The sequence below is a fragment of the Trichoderma gamsii genome, assembly GCF_001481775.2.
Source record: "Trichoderma gamsii strain T6085 chromosome Unknown Scaffold_2.2, whole genome shotgun sequence".
Classification (NCBI taxonomy): Eukaryota; Fungi; Ascomycota; class Sordariomycetes; order Hypocreales; family Hypocreaceae; genus Trichoderma; species Trichoderma gamsii.
The window spans coordinates 1,457,723-1,478,550 of NW_020171339.1; the positions used below are offsets into that span (position 1 = coordinate 1,457,723).

Sequence of the window (20,828 nt, forward strand, 5' to 3'; positions counted from 1 at the left end):
GTCCAAACGTTGAGTGTGAGCATTCTATTAAAATCCATGTTCCTGGCTAGGCAAATTTCTAAGCCCGTTTGGCATCTGCGTATCAATGCGAACCAATCAGACTGGGAGACCCCCGGTACTGATTAATGTCTGTCCAATAATTTCCATCTTGGGTGTGGCTGTCATTATCTACTGGAGTTTCTCAGTATCGTGTAAACTCAATTCTCTTCCGCAAAGCTTTAAATGCTCTGCTTAGAGCTGGAGAAATAAAAGAAGAAGAGAGATTTCTTATGATGGATAACAATGTATTCTCATCTTCTACCATCCAGCATGACGATAAACGAGGACAATACGTGAGTTTCATTAGGTAATGCATACCTATCCTTACCTAGATGGCCAAAACAGATCATCGATTGTGTAAACAAACGGAATTGGAGAGCTATTAAAGTCAAGTTGAGCGTAGTTGAAGCCAGCCTGTAGATACTATAGTTATCCTCTCTTTGTGTAGCGCAGATAAACAAAAATATATGTCAATACCTAATGCATTTTAATATCTGCTTTACATGACATTCTCGTTCCATATTGGCGTGTTCATAATGTTTATTTGAACTACCTACATGACATGTAATGTTAGGTAGTAAAGCCTCCCTATAGCCAATGTAGAGTATACGCCAACGATTGTAAAAGGGCGACTCTTAGGAACAATACACTACCTAGGCTGCCGAACGAATACACATCGAGTCGCACTCCTCTTTTACCTTTTCTTTCACTTGTCGCTTACAATTGGTACAACGTTAATTAGAATGCCGTTTGCCACTATCAAAAGCTTCATTGAATACTGCTTCAATGTATGGTTTAGATTGCTGCCCGCTTCAATGAAGCAAGTTCTCGGTTCTGAGATGGTACTCGTGTAAACTGCTTTGAGCCACGCCCTATCGCTTCAATTGACAGGTATATATTTATTTTTATCGTACAGGTATCGCGACTTCTGAGATTGCCTTTGTCAAATACATTGTTTAGGAAAATTACGTGGATCTCTTATATCGCATACGACAGATCAACAAAATTTAAAGAGCATGAATCTACCAGCATGCTCAAACCGTCCAAGTTGCAGGCCAGTCCCACATCGCTGATTGCTCCATACGGGGAACGGCGTATTAGCGCGCAGATTTGCCACGGAGTAAAGCAATTGATAACAGCAATAATAAGCGAGACTTTGCAGTATCATGCAATTAGAAATGCCAAACAGTAAACGAAACATGTATATCAAAGCATGAAGAGGCAACGTAGGATTACAGTTTCGGTGCGATCGCAGGCTGGATCTCGCATGCATAATCTTGACAGCGCCTGTTGGGTTGCTACGAGGTCCCGATCCAGAAGGTGGTGTGCCTGCAATCTGGGTAATATGGGACATTGTCTTCATCCCGCCATTAACCAGGAAATTGCCTTTAAACGCCGCCAATAATGCCATTACATGTCCCTACATGCGGCTAGTGGCGATTGACTCAGCTCTGGCTCTACCAAAGTAAAAAGTGTGTACACGTTGAAAGCGGCTCTTTTCGCAGCATATAGCCGCCAGTTCAACGTCTCGTCTTCAAGATGAGTGAAGAAGGCAGCGACACGGCATTCACTGCTGCTTCGCCAAACCTACGCTGTATAAGCACTGGACAGAGCCGCAGTAAGTATTTGCATGAGTCGGCGTCACCGCATTTTCATCGCCTCGACCCCGATGCTGCTCTTCCCTGTGCGGTTACGCTCCAACGGACGCAGCAGGGATAAGGGGCGGGGGTGTCTCTGGGCTGGACCCTTGGCGAGCTGCATGTTCCCAGCCAGTAGGAAAAGAAAATCTGTTTTTGCCTTGCAGCTTGCCTTGTGCACATCAGAAACAAACAATAGAAACCAGCAGATTTCAGCAGCATTCACCTGTCTATATGAAAAAGAAGGCTCGTTTTGCGAGACAAACAGAAAGTGATTCACTTCTCCCGGCCATCGGCCCCACCCCCGGTTCTCCCCTCCGGCAGCCAATTCTTCTCATCGCCGCCCTCACAAACTTATTAGCTAAGAACTGACCCCCGAAGGAACAGACGAGGGTGGCATGCGTGGGGTCCCGTCTCAACGATGACAAGGGCATTAAAACGGCAAAAAATGAAAACAAGGGAAACAAACAGCCAAAAAAGTAAAGTGAGAGGACAGCACAGCCATAAGATCCGGCTGAAGCCACCGTTTCCTTTACATCCCATCCATCTTCTTTCTCTTCCAACTCCATTGCTCGTTTCTTATACGCAATCTTTACGCCTTGGCCTTTTATCGATTCTCATTCTTTATCAACAACCCTGTTTTTTTCCCATCCACGTAGCCAGCCAATAGTTCTCTGCTAGACCAGGCTAAGGAGCAGGGCAGCACGCAGCCAGTCTTTTTTTCTGGGCTCACGCGACGCACATCTCGTAGAGGCGAATCCACCCGAGTGCATATCGACTAGCACTGACTCGACGTCTGACCCCGACCGCCAGAAGCATCTGGAGATATCAAATCTCTGGGCCAATTTTCTTCTTCTTTCTGCATGTCGATCAGCCGTTGATCTGTTTTGACCGCGAGTCCTTTATATTGTCTCACTGTGAGACGGGATATCAAAGTGCCCTGTGCTTTGAAGTCCGAGCTGCCATAACCACCATCAGCTTTGCACAGTGACTTGATAGTTCTTTTCTGCTTTTTCATATCTGCACCAAACGGTAAGACAATCCCCAATCCCTTTCATGCGATATTTGCCCGTCCGCCGCCACCCTTCCCTTGCGCACTCGTGACCGACCCTTTCATGGCGGGGATGTGAGGGTTGGGCTGAAGTCAGGCATGCAGTGATGCGATAATGTCTCAAGCCAGCCTGGATTTTTCTATTAATTCTTCACATTCCTTCTCTTCAAATGATTCATTGTTTCTGACACGGGAATGTTTCAGGCCCACACGGGAACATAAAAAAAACCAAAAAGGCCTCCGTTAGAATTCCATCTTTGTTCTTCAATTCTTCTCTCTCGCTCTCTCAATCCCAAGCGTAAATTCGACGATCCACCCTTCACAAAAACTTTCCATCAATGGCGCGGGGCATGTCCAGCTACTCCATGACTTCAACCTTCAACGGCTACGCCTCCGACTATGAAGAGAAGCTTCTCAACACCGTCTGGGTGAGCATCGTGGGCTTGGAGGTGCTGATGGTCCTTGCGGTCGCTACACGAGGCATCTTTCGACGATTCAGCCCGCACCTCAAGCTGCCATCACGATAAAAAAAAAAAAATCTCACCGGCACTACAACTACGTCAACGATACAACATACTCCAACCACATAAGCAACAAAAGATACCAACGACACAGCATCATCTTGTTATATGAGATGTCGCACGTTTTTATTATTCTTCATCTTTCAACGTTACAGCATCAGCGAACGAGCGATCATGGCGGCAGCATTTCTTTCACTCAACGGTTTTTTCTTTTTGCGGGCGTTTTTGATACCTTTGCATTTTTTTTATTGGGTGGGTTTTTATCAGTTCAGTGCCATACATGAAAAAAGCGAGCGAAATGGCAGAAAAGTTTGTTCAATTACGGATAAGACGGGCGAATTGCGAAATGTGGAATGTCAGGTGGATGAATTTATGAATGATATTTTCTCTTCCTTCTCTATTCAAGATCTTGATAACCTTAAAAGAAATTTTTCAATAATCGCAAGACAAGTCTTCCAAGTAATTCTCCAGAGTATATATTGCCGTCTCTCTAGTAGTTTTCTCAATGCCAAACCGCTCATAAACATTGCGCCAACAAAAGGAAATAGCCATCATCATATATATAAACCATCAAACCCATCCATCTCTTGATTTTCCTTTCTATTCTTTCTTCAATTCGTCCCCAGCTCTAATACAGCGGCATCGTCCCCTCCGTCTCCGCAAACGCCCTCTCCAACATCACTAGCCCTTCCTCTATCTGCTCCGCCGTCACAGTAATCGGCGGCGCAATTCGGAAAGTCCCCCCAAAGCTCGGGTGACTGCTCAAGTTCGCCCACACGCCCAAGCTGTACGCCGTGTCGCCAACCTTCTTGGCCAGCTCCAGGCCCGGCTCCTTGGTTTCTCTACTGGCGACAATCTCAACACCGGCCATGAGACCGCGGCCACGGACGTCGCCAATGCAGCCGTATCGTGACTTGAGCTTCAAGAGGCCGTCTTGGAGGACTTTGCCTACTTCCCGGGCGTGCTGGACGAGGTTATCCCGGAATACAATCTCGAGGACCTTATCGCCGACAGCAGCGGGAAGAGGGTCGTTGACGTGGGTAGTGTAGAACATGAAGCCTCTTTCGTTGCACACACGGTCAATCTCTTCGCTGGTGACAACTGCGCTAAGAGGAAGACCGTTGCCCAATGTCTTGGATAGAGTCAGAATGTCAGGTACAACATCCTCGTGATTGATAGCCATAAAGTCGCCGCATCGTCCCACGCCAGTCTGAGCTTCGTCGACAATGAGAAGCATGCCTCTCGCCTCACAATGTTTCTTCATAGCCTTGAGGTATCCAGGGGGCAGAACAATCATGCCTCCAGAGCTCTGGATGCACTCCACGATGCACGCAGCAAGGTTACCGGTGGACTGCAAGTCAACCATGCGCCAGCCATAGTTGAGCTCGGCCTCCCAGTCATGAGACCCGTCAGGCTTGCGGAACTCAGAGCGGTAGGCATTGGGAGAGGGGAGCATAAGCTGGCCTGGGAGGGTTGGGCCTTGGCCCTTGCGACCATAGTGGTATTGAGCTCCCAAAGCCTGCGCAGTCATGCCGTGCCAGGAAGCCCCCAGACCGACAATTTCCCATTTTCCAGTGTACATCTTTGCCATCTTGATGGCAGCCTCGTTGCTCTCACCGCCAGTGGAGAGAAAGAAAGTCTTGTCCAGGCCTTTGGGGAGAGCCTTGCAGAGACGCTCTCCCAGGCTAATAACAGGAGGTGAAACCATTCCAGAGAAGAGATGGTCGAGGTACATAGCATGGTCGACAACGGTTTTGACAATTTCAGGATGTCCATGGCCCAGGAGACAAGACATCTGACCGGATGTCCAGTCAAGGATCTTGTGGCCAGAAGCTGTGTAAATGTACATTCCTCGAGAACCAACGATTACGTCGTCATGAAACTTGGTGCCATAATAGGCGAGATGAGCTTGAGCCTTTTCTCGGAGCTCTTTTTCATTGACTCCATCGTACAGTGTAGGAGCAACATCAAGCTTTCCAGAGACGGGAGCCAGAAGAGGGCTGTCAGATCCGACGAGAGCTCCTGGAGCCATTGTCGATGCTTGTAGTTTGACTGAAGTGACAATTAAGAACAAAAACCTCTTGGGAAGAAATAAAGATGCAAAGTAAAGTGAATGGTTATGATATTAGATAAAGAAGTTCGAAGAAATGCCTGCAAAAATCTCCCTGTATAGCTTTCGATTGAGATGTTCGATGATGCGAGTCCAAAATCCATATGACTTCCAAGGACAGACAAGTCTTATATACAGATTCTCTTATGTACCGATAAAAAAACCTCTTTACCTCTCACGCTTATTATTCGTTCTTTCCGATATCGTATCGAGAAGTTGTGGATATCTTCGTGGCGGTTGTTGGCTTTCCTAGATTCGCCGCGGGAAACTTGCCATCTTGGCCGCGGCCGCAATCTGTCCCGCGGCAGGGTGTGTATCCGTATTATCTGCAGGACCGTCCCTATCCAACTCTAGTCCAACCCACAAATAAACCAACCAGCCCCGGGACTTTCTTTTTGTTACCAAGTAAAGGCATTTTGTAACGGGTCCCATATGCTCGGGAAAACGTGGTCTAGAATCGATGCGTCAAACTCCTGGAGATCCAGACTGCTGCTGTTCCCACCTTGTTCATCCGGTGCCACGCCCGCCAGGATCTTCTCCACAATCTCGGCGTGTTGGGCAATGCAAATATCGCCCAGATCCCACTTGTGCTGTTCCTGATGAGAGCGAAGCGCGGCAATCAGGTCGTAAGCAATTTTGAAAGAGTGGCTTTGGACCAGCCCCTCGGGAGTGTTTTCCGTCTCCAACGCACACCGCAGCAAGAAGTTGACAGCAGAGGGGAAAGCAAAAGAACTGACGGCCATCCAAAAGTCGCCAAGGTGGTCCTTCTGAAAATCTTGTATGAGCATCAGCATTTCCTCCGATGTCATGCGCGCTGCCGAATAGCGATTCATTATCTGTTCCTCGTTTACACCGTCCGTCTGCTTCTCCGCTTCGAGCTGTATTCGCTGCAATAGCAGTTTGGCGGTCAGGTATGCTAAACGAAGGTTTGCTGCCCCATTGATTTCAAGGTGAGATCCGTGCAAGACAATGCGGCGACAAGGGCCCTCTAACTTCTCAGTCCATTGGTTCAATGCAAGCTCGAGATCCGTAGTGGTCAGCCTCTCCCGTCTGACAGAGTACACGTACTGAAGAAATAGGCCAAGCACCTCGCTTAGAGCTACCAGCGAAATGAATACTCTGGCTGTGATCTCAAAACGTGAACTATTTGCTTCTGTCGAACTCTGCCGAAGGTACTCTATAGTTGGCGGAGGCACGTCATATTGAGCCTTATGGATATGAGGCGGTGTACCGTGCGCCAAACTTGTCCTGAAATCCGATTCATGTCAGTTCTCTCATCTTCTATCGTTGCAGCATCAATAACAGATATCACACGTACCATCTGTCATGAACCAACACTGACCACCAGATTTTCATGCGTAGATATTTTTCAGCCTGTGGGATCTGCCATGGAAGAGGATTGTGATTTAGGCCCAGGGAATGCGCCATAGAAACCGCAGACCCAAGAAGCACTCCGTTTCCTATCAGTGAAGTAGTAGGGCGACCGCCAATGTTTAGCAGAATCGCCTTTATGATGGACATTCCTGGCGATAGATGGAGCTCAGAGTATATTGCTTCGCTAGCAAGATTCCAAATGAAACGGCTTTCTGGACATCTATATCGACTCAGAGTTGGAGAGCTTTGCCAGTAGATGATCGTATGGGCATACAAGCATGCCAGTAGCGCCGGTGATATCCGCGTCTTGTCTTCGTGATACTGGCGGCGGAATGAGGCTTCATCCAGTAGTGGAAGGCAAATATTCACCTTTTTGAAATACCTACAATAAAAAGTGTCAGCTACGTGGAAGCTCCAGGATATTAGAAACAAGGATGACGAACTCGTCGATAACGGCCTCGTTGTGAGGTTCTAGGAGCTTCTCAATTATCTCCAGCTTCTCTGCTGAAGGGCTACGATTCAATATGACACCAACTGGTCTTTTCTGAACCTCAGTAAATAGAACAGGGCGAGAACAGCTGGCAGGCTCTGGGACGATCATTCTGGTGCTCCTGGTAGCCCCAGCTATGCCTGAGAGGTATGTAGACAAAACCTGACTATCATTGGTAGTGGCCGGCCCTACAATGTGTAGATTGAGATGTTGGTCATCATCAGAGCCCAATGCCATTGCAGACCCTTCTACCCTGTCGTGGTAGCCTTGGCCCGGCCTTGACATTGCAGCAACTGATATGGGCGGTGCATTGGAAACTGGTATTGAAGCCTGCCGCCCCATGGCCGTACTTCTTGACCCAGCCATGGATGCTGAAGTATTGGCCTTTGCGCCCCCATGGAATGAGGCCGTGGCTCGTACACCTGCCCTCACTGGGGTCAAACCGGATGCTTCCACAGATGCTCGAGGCTCTGCTCGGCGGCGGCGACGGCGGGCGGGTTCTGGAGATTCTGACGTTTGGGAATCCTCAGGAAAATAACACTCTGTCTGGTGAGCAAGACATGTCACACAAGCCGTATTATCGGCTGCAGTCTGACATCGAGACTTTCTCCGGCGACAGGGGATACAGGCCGGCCGGAGGTGCGACCTGTACGGCCTTCCGCCGCCGCCGCCTTGCTGTTGGCTTCCGTCCATGTTTAGCCAGAATGTAAATGAACCTGGCTTTCGGCAATTGGAGAAAACAAACAGAATATGGATGCGTCCGCGCAATCAATACATTTCGTTTAGTCTATAGACAGTAGAACTGATAAAGCGCAGCGTCCAAAAACGAGATGATTCGACTTGGCCGCGGGAAAAGAACGAGTTTGCCACACTAGAAGTACAAAACACGAGCCCTGGCTAGTGGCCGAGGTTGTTGGAAACTAGCTGTCTTAGCTTAAATCCAATATCAAAATCTCTAGTGCCACCAACATGACGAACTTACTGATAAAGGTAGCCGATGGAGTAATGTGTGAGAGATCGGCCCAATTGCATGAGGAGATATAGAATAGAGTGCAAAGCTCTCCTGTGGTGCCTTTGAGGGAGGACAGCAACTAGACTCCAACATTTACCGCTGCAGAGCCTCACCTTCTTCCTCAATGACTTGGTAAGTCTGCAACTCGTTCGACCTAACATAGTTTGAAGCAGCATTACTTGAGTACCTAAGCCACTAGAAAGTAAAAGCCACGGTATAAGTACTTGAGACAATGAAACGATTATGACCGCTATGCCCACGGAGTTAAGGTGTCCAAATTTGAATAAGCATAGGGTTGAACGTTTACAGTCCAGGCTTACAATCCATAATGGGGAATGTTCTCCAAGGCAATTCCGGGCAAAGCTCCCAAATAGTATTCATACTTGTCAACCAAAAGCGCTAGTAAGGCAACTTCGCTACTTACAAGGGGTCGAAGAGCTGCTAGACGTTGTTCCAAGCGAAAGCCGGCCATTGAGGCGATAGGCGGAGTGCCCGTGTTATACAATACACAGGGTCTCTCGTATTAGCCCTTGTAGCGCTGCTGCAGGTAATAGCCGTTAACGGAGGGTCTTCAAAAATGATAGCTTCAACTAGAGTTGTACTACGCAGTAAGCAAGACCAGCAAGCCTTCCGGCTGGCCCGCTAGAGGCGTTGGTGAACATGCCAGATCAGATTGGGATGGGTTACACTACCGATTTCAGCTTGTCAAAGGAAGCTCATCTAGGTCAAGCCGCCCGATCACGGCTGTGAAAGCCAGCATTGTTTAGCAAGCTTTCTGCCCTGGGCGCCGCGGTGCCCACTGCGGCCCCATTGATTGTGAATAGCGGGTGGAGTAGATAGTAAAAGTTTGCCGCGGGAAACCAACAAGGTACGCGTGCGAAAAAATGCTTTCCGGGAAAAGTAATAATTTGCCGGAGAGGAGACACTTTGTCTTTCGTCTGTATGAAGTCTCGCTTTTTGATGTCATCATTCTCCCATGCTCCATACTTTCCGCAGGATCAGTTCAGGATAAGCAAAACTGGGGATGATTCGCTGGCAAAAGCCCTAGCAGCAGTATCTTGACGCCTCCGCCTAAAGTGCCGGTCGCGCCGCACCTATTTGCTTGACTGATCTTCTAGCATCAAAAGGCACTGTTCGTTCATCCATACCTTTCAAGCTGATACCAGACAGGGAAACCCATGTATCAGTGCCTCCTTTAACTGAAAAGCGCCTTTTGCCGGACTCCGTCGCCGCGGGAAACTTTGTGGAAATCTACCCCGAGTCTGGACCCTCCGAATGGCGAATTCTTAGTGGTCGAATCCGCTGAGAATTTCCGCTTTAAGCAATTGACAGTTGTCACATCCACGCTCAGGGGTCTGTTTCCCCTCCGAACTTCGTTGAAGAATGCGGGCAACGCGCGACGTGGGACTTTGCCGCGCATGCATTGCCCATCTGTCTGGCCGCCTTTTGTCAGTGACCGGTGACTTGTTTTGTCCCCTTAGTCTTCGCTTACCTACATTCTAATCGTTGTGGCCTTCTTCTTCTGCCCAAGTATTTCCTTCAGTTGATAAGGATCAGGATTCTGCCCGGGTAAATAAATGGACAGTAAGCTGCATGAGTAGCGATGCCGTTGGAAATATTGGCCGAACATGTCAGATTGCCTCAGGCAGACAGTCATGTGCTGCGACTTCCCATAATGTGTAAACTCTGGATGCGGTCGCCGGACTCTGTTTAATCTTGTTTGACTTGAACGTGAATTGACATGCTTAAACATCCAGCTGATTATGAAAAGCGAGCAAGCTGGAAAAACTAAATGGCTCCTCTATTTTAAAATCGACCCATACGTTAAATCAAGAGAAAGTAGGCAATTCTATCGTCCATCACTTCTGCATATACTCTTGCATAATAACTCCTTCAAAACATCTCGCGCATATGAGGGAATACCGTTCCATCGGCAGACGTGAAAATGGGATTCTGTGAATCTGGAGAAGTCAAAGCATGAGGAGGCGGCACATGCTGGTCTTCTCCATTGCTTCCAAATTGAACACCGTTGAGACCGACATAGCCCTCAAATATCCTAGACATCTCACTCTGAATCTTTTGGCCATTATCATTCGGCATCATGTTGTCTGTATTCTGCCTGGGCGGCATTGGTGGATGTTGGAACATGGGCTGATTGGTTTGCATGGTGTCCATATGGCCTCTTGCAAGGCCAATCATGCCCAGTGCGGCGCTCGAATGAGGATCCTCGTCTGGATTTAGGCCAAATCGAGGAGCCACATCTTTGAGTGATTTGATAGTTCGCCATAGTCGCTGAGAGACCCAGCTCTTGACGGACAGATCTTTGACCAGGTCAAGAGCCATGTAGAATTCTTCTCGGCAGACGGCGCTGAAACGCACAGGTGCATGTACCGATGCGAGAAAGACAACCGCTATTGCCGCTGAAAGAAACTGGTGATAAAAGACTTGCGCTCTTCGATATAGGTTGGTGGTGCTGTTAAGGTGATGGAGGTATTGAATTGTGTCTTTGGCCAAGTCGACGACGCGCTGGGCTTCTAACGGATGCGCCATGATACTGGTTGCGCTGTGCAACACAGGGGTATATAGCCATGTGCGTATCTAAGAAGCTGTCAGTTTGTGATTTGAGATTGGCCTGGAACCTTCCCCATAACCTACCTGGTTGAATCGTAGATATGTCCATATCCGTAGCCGTTGGAGGTTATATGATGGTGTTGATGTTATCTGAGTCTCCTTGTCCCAGCTTCGCACTCTAATCTCTTCTGGAACAGTCTCATACCACCGTAAAATCTCTTGATCGAGTCTTTCGATTTCCTCCTGGCCCAATTCGTGTGCAAGGACGGGTCCAAAATGATTCACTTGACGCCACACCTTGGCGCCTATTCGAGAATATGTAATCATGGCCACAAGATAAGGATATTCCTCCTGGGGCGACGTTAGTTACATAGATTGTATACTGTGCAAATGCTTTTAAATACTTACAGGCATAGGCAAGGTTGGGTCAATCTCGTCATCTTGAATAGCGTACGGCAGACCCGTACCAAACGCCCATCGGCGGTCGAGAACGTATGCCGACCAAAAACTATTAAGCGCATTCTTTCTCTCGGCCTCATTCTGTATCGTCATCAAACCCCTCTTCTGGTGAATACCAAGCTCGACACAGAGCCGCACCACCTGGCCCATGACACGCCATGCGAGTACTTCCTCATTGGACAAGAATCGGTAGCCAGCTACAAGTGCTAAGAGGGGAAGATCACTGACATCAAGGCCGTCTGACATGAGCTTTCGATTAATGATATTCTCCATGCTCTCATACAAGCGTAATGCCTTTTCGGAATGGCCATGTCCTTCTACGACAAGAGCACAGCATATGATGATTTTCAACTGCAAGGTTTCAAGATCATTCAAGAGCTCCATTGGTCGTGGATTCCTTAGATATAGCGAGACGTTTTTGGCATGGGCAATGACGGTTTGGATATTGATCACGGGATACATGATGCCGATTTCGTCTTCGTGCACTCTACAGAGGCGCACCATCTCGTCTTTATCAAATTCCAAGAGCGGATCAGCCATCTGGGTTGATATTGTAGTGACCATGTTGTTGCTTGGTAACGGCTCAATATCGTCTCCTTCCTCAGCAGTCTTCCATCCCATGTTGCTGATCGTCTCCCTGGCGACATCCAAGGTAAATGCCGTGCTGGTTGGACCTTGAAATGGCGTTTGCTTTCCAAGGTAATCTGGCCGCTGACCAGATGCTGAGCTTTGTGACGGAGAAGGTGCAATAACTGAGCCGCCAGTAGGCATGATGCGGTCTGAAGTTGGTGGCGCGAGTCGCGGCTCGCTCTGCATGTTTCTCATAGACTGATTGAGCCAATTGACCTCCTCCTGGAGGCGACTTAGCTGTGCTGCAATCATTTTGAATTCGTCGGAGTCTTTAAAGTTGTTTGTACAGCAATTGGGAGCATAAAGACAGGCAAGGTTGAGGTTGCCGCATCGTTGACATGGCGTTTCACCATTGCATTTGATCTTGCGCCTTTTACACTCATTGCTATATGGGGTTGCCCCGAAATAGTCAGTATAGTTCAGTTTGGCTCATTGTATATTGAAAGGATGATTGATGAAATGATTCCATGTGCAATTGTGGCCTGATAGATCACCGGGTATCATCGGAGGCAGCTGAATGCAAGCTTACCATGCAATAGAGATGTACTAGATAGATCTTGAAGTCAGCTGATGGAACTCAATCTAGATGTTTATAAAGTCACATTTATTTGAAGCTGGCTCCGCAAGCATGTGAACCGCATCTTATTCACCCCTAGCCGCATTGCGCCTCACGCCGCATCATCACATCGCACCCCAAGCCTCGGACAAAGAACCCATAAACTCACCCGATTCCTCTTGCTCCTCGTCTGCTTCGCGATCGCAGCCCCGTCCTCAATCGACTTCCTCTTGCTCGCACCCGCATTGGCGTCTCCAGGCGAATCGCCTCCGGGCTGCAGCGCGGAATTGTCTCCGTACATGGCGGAACCTGGGCTCATCTGCGGCCGTGACTGCGGCGTCTCGTACGAGACACTCGCCGAGTCGCTCAAAGCGCCGACCGGCGCCGTCAGGTAGCGCAAGTCTGATGCCTGCGTCTCAATCTGCTCCATGGCTGGCGCGCGCGAGGTGCAGGCAGCGAATGCCTTTCCTTACTTTTCTTTCTGCCCCTTCTGAAAGAGAAAACCGAGGGAGAAAAGAGCCACACTGACAGGACAACCTCGGACTTTGTGGCACGCTCCCGCAAAGGTATAAAGCCGCGCCCACGTGACTTTGAAGTTTGCCGACTCGACCGATAAAAATGCCCTGCTAGCAGAACGCATGCAAGAGATAGCAAATGCAGCTGAAGTACATACGAATTGCTGCCGGCGCTTACAAAATACCGCTACGGACACTATTCCGTAGCCTGTAAGCCGTTGGAAAGCTGAGTCGCAGCTGGCTGAGAGCGCGGTGGAGACGTGGCGGCGCGGTGCGTGGTCGATATTACTCGTCACTCTCAGGATCTGTCTTGACAGGGTTCCCAGGGCGTATAATTGAGGAACACGCCTGGCCACAAGTACGAAGGATACCAATGATTGCAACCAGGTATCACCCCCGACGCATGGCATGACAAGGGCTTCGGCAATGTCCTCAATAGCCATGTGGAATCTCCGATCCTCCGCTGCACACACTTGTCAGTGGGAAACGCAACAGCGGCCACAATTGCTCCGTCGTATGGGTTGCAGCGCGTGGGGCCCGCGGAGCACGACCTGGATGTCACTTTTGGCTCGATAATTAAATAGGTCGGTTCATGGGGTAACGTTATTGGAAAGATTTCATCCCTCCCTCTGAAGCAGCTGAGAGCTTGTGAAACAATAATACTGAAGAAGACGTGTTAAATGTCACGTAACCGTGTTCACTAGAATCTCGAAGCCCCCAGAGACATGAAGAATGCACTTCATACAAGTAGAAGTATCTGCTTTCATTCTGCCAAGAGCTCGTCTACAATACCTCAATCTTTGTAAACTTTTCTATTACATTTCCCATTTCACATTATGCATTCTTTTGTTTTCTTCTCTTCTTCTCAAACCTCCTCATGACCATGAGCAGGCAGAATCTTGCCCTCGCAGTCACCAAACCCGATCCGCACACCATCCTTCTCACAGTATCCCCTCATGTTCAAGCTGTCGCCGTCCTCAATGAAGCGGCGCACACCACCCTTCTCCAGCTGAACATCAGCTTTGCCGCCCTCGGTCCTTTCCAACAAGCTGCCGCGCTCACCAGGCTCTGTGCCGCTAATGGTTCCGGACCCTAACAAGTCTCCGGCCCGCATGGGGCATCCGCCGACGGTGTGGTGCGTAATCATCTGTGGAAAGGACCAGAGCAGGTTCCGGCCGCTCGTCTTGGTCAAGTTGACGTGGTCGCCGCTCTCAGCTAAGGCGCACCGCAAAAGTCAGCATCCGTACTTACTGTGTACAGCTAGGCATGTTTGGTGGGGTGGAAAGAACACTCACTGGTAAGGCTGACTTCGAGCTGAATGTCAAACACGCTCTTCTTCTGCGTCTCCTTGAGATAATCCTGCACAGGGGTGTCGTTCGCCAGCGGCTCGGTGCGGAAAGGCTCCAGGGCGTCTGCGAGGACAACCCATGGGCTGATGGTAGAGCCAAAGTTCTTGCCGTTGAATGGCCCCAGAGGGACATACTCCCACGCCTGGATATCACGGGCGCTCCAGTCGTTCAAAAGAACGAATCCGAAAATGTATTCCTCGGCCTTGTTGATGTCGATGGACTCGCCCATCTCGTTGGGCTTACAGATGAAGCAGCCCAGCTCCAGCTCAAAGTCTAGTCGGCGGCAAGCTACCGTAATCGGCTCTTTGGGGGTCGCTGCCGGATTGGGGAGGATCTGACCGCGAGGTCGTCGGATGGGAGTTCCAGATACAACGATGCTGGAAGAGCGGCCGTGGTAGCCCACAGGCAGATGGGTGTAATTGGGCTGCATCGCATTGTCAGGCCCTCTGAACAGGACACCAACCTTGTAGGCGTGATGATAGCCCGCATAGAAATCGGTGTAGTCGCCAATCTGCATCGGCAGGTGCATCTTGACCTTTTCGACGGGAATCAGCGCCTTTTGCTTCAGCGCCTCGTTGTCCTTGAGAATGGCCGGCACATCTGTCGACTGGCTTAGAATGCGCTGAAGGTCGCCTCGCACAGCACGATGCACAGAGCGCCCGCGCTCGGCAAAGGCATTGAGAGACGACTGTCCAAAGACGGCATCCAGACCGCCGAGAGAGCTCAGCTGCTGCTTCGCCTGCTCATCGGTGGCCAGCGCCTTGAGATCAATGACAAAATCGCCAATTCGAGCTCCAGCGCGGGGTTGTGAGCTGCCCTCAGAAAAGATGCCAAAGGGCAGGTTGTGAATTGAGAAGTCGCCGTTTCGGTCCAATGGGACCCAAGAAGTTGTAGAAGCCATCTCTTTTTTCTTTTCTTTTTTGTGTCTCTCTATCTCTGCAGTTTCACCAAAATCTATTCTTGAAAGAAGAGAATTAAAACAAAAGCTTGACCTCGAAATCTTCAAGCTCTCTACATTTCGTTGCTCGGCATATGAAGGTGGGATGGAATGGAGCGCTTCCGCTGTGGGGAAGAAGAGCCGAGAGCACCCGCCCCCGGATGGACGTACCGAGGCGGATTCGGAATCGGAATTCCGCGCTCACACCAAGAACTTACACAGGAGCATAGGCTCGGAACCTGTTAGCTATCTCGACGATTGAGAAGCATTTTGTTTACAATGACACAGAGCCTGATGCAATGACAAATCAATGTGCACAATATTAGGGATTGTTATCAGGTATCAAAGAAACTATTAACAGTGTATTGTTATCCAATTTGGCCGATATCGCTTTTAGCCGTCTATCAGTCACTCTATGAAGATGGAGCAAATTAAAAGAAAAGGAACACCATCCTCTTCGGCTCTCTTCTTACCTAAACAACCGAAGCCCTTCATCTTGCTTATACAGAGCCTCCATCTCATCATCCTCGCTTTCTTCTTCATTCAACTCCATCTTTTGACCGAACAAGGTGCCGAAGAAGCGATCAATTGCACCCTGCTCCCAAGCTCTTCTGTCCTCTGAGGCCATGAAATTCTGTAGTTTTTCGTGCACTGTGAATCGCAGCTTTCGTCCTTTGCTTGCCTTCCTGTCCACAACTTTTCGAGTCTTGGCCTCCTTGTTGGCGGTGAGCATGACAGAGGCTACGGCGCTTGACTGTTCTGCGGCCGATTCGACGGTGCGTTGATCCACAAGCTCTTTCAATAAGAGCTGGTAGAAATCTGCATCGTCATAGATATCTTCGCTCTCGGTAATCTTCTTGGAAGCCTGAACTGGTGCGCAAGATCGAGGCACTCGCGTGCGCTTGACAAGTCTGCCATCGGGATTGGCAAGCTGGTCTTGCAAAGCACTGATAAGCGTCTTGGGCTTTGCGCCGAGTCTGCTTGCGGGCGCAGCCACAGTGACGCTTTGCACCTTGCGAGACCACTTGTCTAACCTGTCTTCTCGGAACTTTATCGCTCTTTGATCGTCGTCTTGAATCTGCTTCCAAATTTGTTGGTTTGAGAATTCAATGTCCAATGCTCGCTTGCGTTTACTGCCCGCGGCGGTTGGTGGAGCCAGGTTTTCTCGAAGGTCGCTGATAGTGTTTAGCAGCTTGATAGCGGCTTCCTCTGCAGCCTCGTAAGCCTCCGCTTCGGAACTTGAGTCTGAATCCAAAGTAGTGAACGTGTTTGCAGCCACAATTGCTTTCTGGAGTCGGATGCGCATGTTGAGCAGCCCGTCGTAGATTTTCCTCTGTTGTTGAATGGCAACTCCCTTTTGTACCTCAGTCTGGTTTGGTGTGGCGTCCAAGGAAGGCTTTGCAGTGTGTTTAGTTGCATCTTCATCTTCATCTTCATCTTCATCTTCCTCATCATCATCTTCATCTTCTTCATCCTCGTCCTCATCGGAGGCTCCACCATTCAGCAATGCATCAAGACCATCGTCCATGTCCTCGTCAGAGTTTTCATCTTCATCTTCCTCATTTTCTGCTTCATCGGAGTCTTGTTCTTCCTCAGAAGCAGACATGAAATCCGCCGCAGTAGCTCGCTTGTTCTGCGACTTCTTAGGCTTTGAGCTACCGCGAAATACGAAAGCGTCCAATCGCTCGTCATCAGACTCTGCCAGAGCATTGTCACTGCTGATTTCTGAGTCGCTAGCTTCCGCAGTATCGGCTTCTAGATTGGCAGTCTCCGGATCGTCGTATTCAGCGTCGTCGTCGTCGTCCTCCTCCTCTTCTTCTTCCTCGTCCTCCTCTTCTTCTTCCTCGTCCTCCTCATCGCTGCTCTGTTCTAGGGCATGGCGCGAAACTCGAGACCCGCGGTACTGCTTTCCTAAAGAAAGGCCCTCCTTTTCCCTCAGTTTACTGTGTCCAACAGTCACATAATGTTCTGTACCAGCGTGTTCATCCTCACTGCCGCTTCCATTGTCATTGTCGTTCTTCCCATTGGCTTCAGGATCGTAATCTACATGTTATCAGTATATGGATAGATGAGCAAAAACAGACAATACCAAATCGTCATACCTTTGACCAATTCCTCATCCGGATCTTGGAATGCCTTTGCGCGTCCTTTTGTCTTGGCCATTTTGGATGTGATTTAGCTTGGTTGCGAAGTTTGCTTAGACCCCACGCTGGGATTTTTTCTGCCGTCTAGAGACAGCTGCGAAACTAAACTTTTAGGCGGTGAATCGCGGCAAAAATTAGCTTGCATGAATGGCAAACAGACTAACCGTATAGATCCTATATAAATGGGTCTGTCGATGCTGATACTGTCTTCTCCAATCATGCTGTACGTGAGTGAGCTTCTTAGAACACAATAATTACTCGAAGGGTAGAGGGATGATATTGACATCTTGCGCCACCTGATTTTGATAATTTAAATCAAGTTGAAATGACCTAAAGTTCACTATCAACTCGATAGTAACGTCAAACTCTTTCAGTGTAGTTATCAACAATGCGCCCTACTTCCTCGATGCTCTTTCGAGCTGTAAGAGCTCTTCAACATGAAAATCCCCTGGTACGAGTTGAATACTTCTATTACCAAAGAACCTTTGATTGACAAAACCTTTAGGGTCTCCCTCGATCGGGTACTCCACCAAATTGGCCAAAACGGCCTCAGAGACGGAAGATTACCGGTGTAGACAAAGTCATCGCCGTCTCCTCTGCCAAAGGCGGCGTTGGCAAAAGCACAGTCGCTGGTGGGTTACCTCAACACGCCCAGTAAAAGACATATAGGTAGATATAGAGCTGGTTCACTAACTGAGATAAATTAGCAAACCTATCACTAGCTTTTGCTCGACTTGGCTTCCGCGCTGGAATTTTAGATACTGATATTTTTGGCCCTTCTATTCCGACCTTATTCGATCTATCGGGAGAGCCCAGGCTATCCAGTAGTAGGTAAACTGGTTTTAAATCCCAATATGATACGCTGACCAAGACTATTTTTAGACAATCAGCTCGTACCCCTAACTAATTACGGAGTCAAGACAATGTCAATGGGCTATCTGGTGGGCGAAAGTGCTCCAGTTGTTTGGAGAGGGCCAATGGTTATGAAGGCGATTCAGCAACTCCTCCACGAAGTAGACTGGGGTGGCTTGGATATTCTTGTGTTGGATTTGCCTCCCGGAACTGGCGATACGCAGTTGACCATAACTCAGCAAGTAATTCTAGACGGTAAGCAGCTGTTGCTTCTTCGCGTTAAACACTGTTACTTTTAGTCTCTTGATACTTATCAGCCTAGGGTCTGTTATTATCACCACACCACACACTTTGGCAACGAAAGACGCAGTCAAGGGCATAAACATGTTCAAAACTGTTGGCGTCAACATCCTTGGCATGGTGCAAAACATGTCTCTCTTCAATTGCCCTCACTGCCATCAGGACACTCACGTTTTTGGATCAAATAAAAGGGTGGAAAAGCTATGTCAAGACCATGAAATTCAGTTTCTAGGAGACATTCCGCTTCATCCCAACATTGGTGATGATGGAGAGAGAGGAAAGCCGACTGTCGTCGCTGAGCCATCCAGCGAACGAGCATCGGCGTTTCTCGATATCGCTAAAGCTATTTGCCCCAAGATTGATCTAAAAGAACACGAGCATCACAATCACTAACTCTTCTTATTTCCTTTCTCTTTTTCAAACAGAAAAGTAGGGAAAAAAGGATACTTAGACGGCATGCTCGGAAATTTAAACCTCGTTTGAATGAAAGGGTGGTCGTGGGAACCTGCCATAGTAGCTTAGCAATGCATTCCACATCCCAAAGGGGGCCGCCTATTCTTGAATCAAGCATCTTGTATTTTGCCAAATGGCAGTCAATGTTCCCATAACTTTAATTCTTCTTCTCGAAGCCGTGATATAAAAATTCTGGTGTAAAAAAAGCCAAATGCATAAATGTTAGCCTCTTCAACAACTTATCGCAAGGCATATTACCGCGGTATCAACAATAGTTTCCCAGCTCCTTAACGCCTTTCGTCATCAATCCAAGCTTTTCCCAGTGGCTGCCTAATCCAGGTAAGGCATTCTTAGTCGAGTTCTTCATTGACTTGGTAGATGTGCCGACTACGTGTAGGGTCCTTGCTCATTGTCTTGCCAGAGCCAGTAAATCCAACTGATTAAGAAACGTTAGCAAAAGTGCACCTCCCATTCAAGATTCTCATACAAGTACAAGATTCGTGTGATTCTTACCTCTCCCATGGATTCCCTCGGGTGTACGAAACATAGAGTCCTTCTTGTTAGATTTGCCAAACTTTGATTTGGCGTTGAAATCTTGCCATTTGGACTTGCCAGCTTCTAGCTCTTTCTTGGCCTTGATCTTCTTTGGCTTGGGTGGCTTGGCAGCATCTTTGTCTGCCTCTGGTTCTTTCTTCGCCTCTGGGTATATCGTAGCGCCGGCGGAACTAACAACTCCTGGAGCCGGCGTAGTGGCCACTGCGGTATTTGATGCTGATGCAGGGCCTTCGGCTTTTCGTTTATTAGAAATAGGGCGAATGTCTCTCGATCGAAGCGTCTCAGTGTTGTCGTAGCTCTTGAATTTCACGATATAGATGGGATCCGTAGATGACCCGGTGATGGAGGTGATACGCGCCGGATAGAAACCCTTGTCGCCCGAAAGCCATTTTGCCATGACAGAGTCATTGACCTGGTACTGCACAGTAACCTCTTCCTTTTCCTCAACCGGTGGTGCAGCCTTCTTGAAGGCAGGATGGTTCTCTTTCGACCACTTGGCCGGCTCTGGCGGAGGCGCGGCTGGTTTAGGATCAGGCTTGGGCACCTGCTTCGACTTTAGATCGGCGATGTTTTCATCTAGGAGGTCGACAAAGCTCTTCAGCTCTTCTTGGAGCGCCTTGAGATCGACATTATCAGGGTCATCGCGGATTTGCGCAAAAACAAGATCCAGCTAAGGTCAAGTCAGCAGCGGGCTTCACGATGCGAAAAGATATCGGGGCAGCAAGAGTCTCGGTTCGTACCTGTTCCTGATATGTTTGCCGCTCGGCTTGAAGCTCTGAGATTGAAGACATTGTTCAGCTAGCAGCTCGTCTGTCACGCAGATACCAAAGTTAGATCAAACGGCGATGGAAAATGTCGCGAGGCTTTGGAGTTTGAATAGAGGCTAAAGCTCAAACTGCGACTCCGTGCTCTGTAGTAGGTGGGTATCATGTATGGAGATAAGAATCCGGCGGTGGGGCGAAAGTACGGTATCAAGACTTGAAGAAAATCACGTGATGCTTCATAGCCAGACTGTAATTCATATGGTCACATTATGCCCGAATAAATAACAAGATGCGCCCAGTGGTGGAACAGGTTCTCGTTGATTTAGGATTATGATTTCAACATGCCCAAGCAGGAAGTTGGCCCAACCTGTATGTTGCTGCTATGTAGTGAAGAGCAACGAAATTATCAGCTTTGATCTGTAACCGCGCCGAGATCGGGGCTAGCACGATAGTACGCGTATTGCTTCGATTTCGGCTCTTGGTAGAATTTTGAACAATCCATACAAGAC

The 20,828-nt window shown here is 48.7% G+C and overlaps 4 protein-coding genes across 4 annotated transcripts; 1 reads left to right on the forward strand and 3 right to left on the reverse strand.

Moving 5' to 3' along the window:
* Positions 1-5,756: 5,756 nt before the first annotated feature.
* TGAM01_v200960 (hypothetical protein) lies at positions 5,757-7,915 on the reverse strand (the record flags this gene model as incomplete). The annotated part of the gene is made up of 3 exons (XM_024548655.1): positions 5,757-6,606; positions 6,677-7,114; positions 7,176-7,915. The coding sequence occupies 3 exons, from the start codon at positions 7,913-7,915 to the stop codon at positions 5,757-5,759; spliced, it is 2,028 nt and encodes a 675-aa protein (XP_024406666.1).
* Positions 7,916-10,127: 2,212 nt separating this feature from the next.
* Positions 10,128-12,880, reverse strand: TGAM01_v200961 (hypothetical protein; the record flags this gene model as incomplete). The annotated part of the gene is made up of 4 exons (XM_018806555.1): positions 10,128-10,832; positions 10,890-11,156; positions 11,214-12,131; positions 12,620-12,880. 4 exons carry the CDS (start codon positions 12,878-12,880, stop codon positions 10,128-10,130), a joined length of 2,151 nt encoding a protein of 716 aa, XP_018660197.1.
* Positions 12,881-15,720: 2,840 nt separating this feature from the next.
* On the reverse strand, positions 15,721-17,414 carry TGAM01_v200962 (hypothetical protein; the record flags this gene model as incomplete). Its single annotated transcript, XM_018806557.1, has 2 exons — positions 15,721-17,294; positions 17,354-17,414. The coding sequence occupies 2 exons, from the start codon at positions 17,412-17,414 to the stop codon at positions 15,721-15,723; spliced, it is 1,635 nt and encodes a 544-aa protein (XP_018660199.1).
* Positions 17,415-17,783: 369 nt separating this feature from the next.
* TGAM01_v200963 (ATP-binding protein) lies at positions 17,784-18,940 on the forward strand (the record flags this gene model as incomplete). The annotated part of the gene is made up of 5 exons (XM_018806558.1): positions 17,784-17,846; positions 17,901-18,027; positions 18,103-18,222; positions 18,278-18,502; positions 18,570-18,940. 5 exons carry the CDS (start codon positions 17,784-17,786, stop codon positions 18,938-18,940), a joined length of 906 nt encoding a protein of 301 aa, XP_018660200.1.
* Between the last annotated feature and the right edge of the window lie 1,888 nt (positions 18,941-20,828).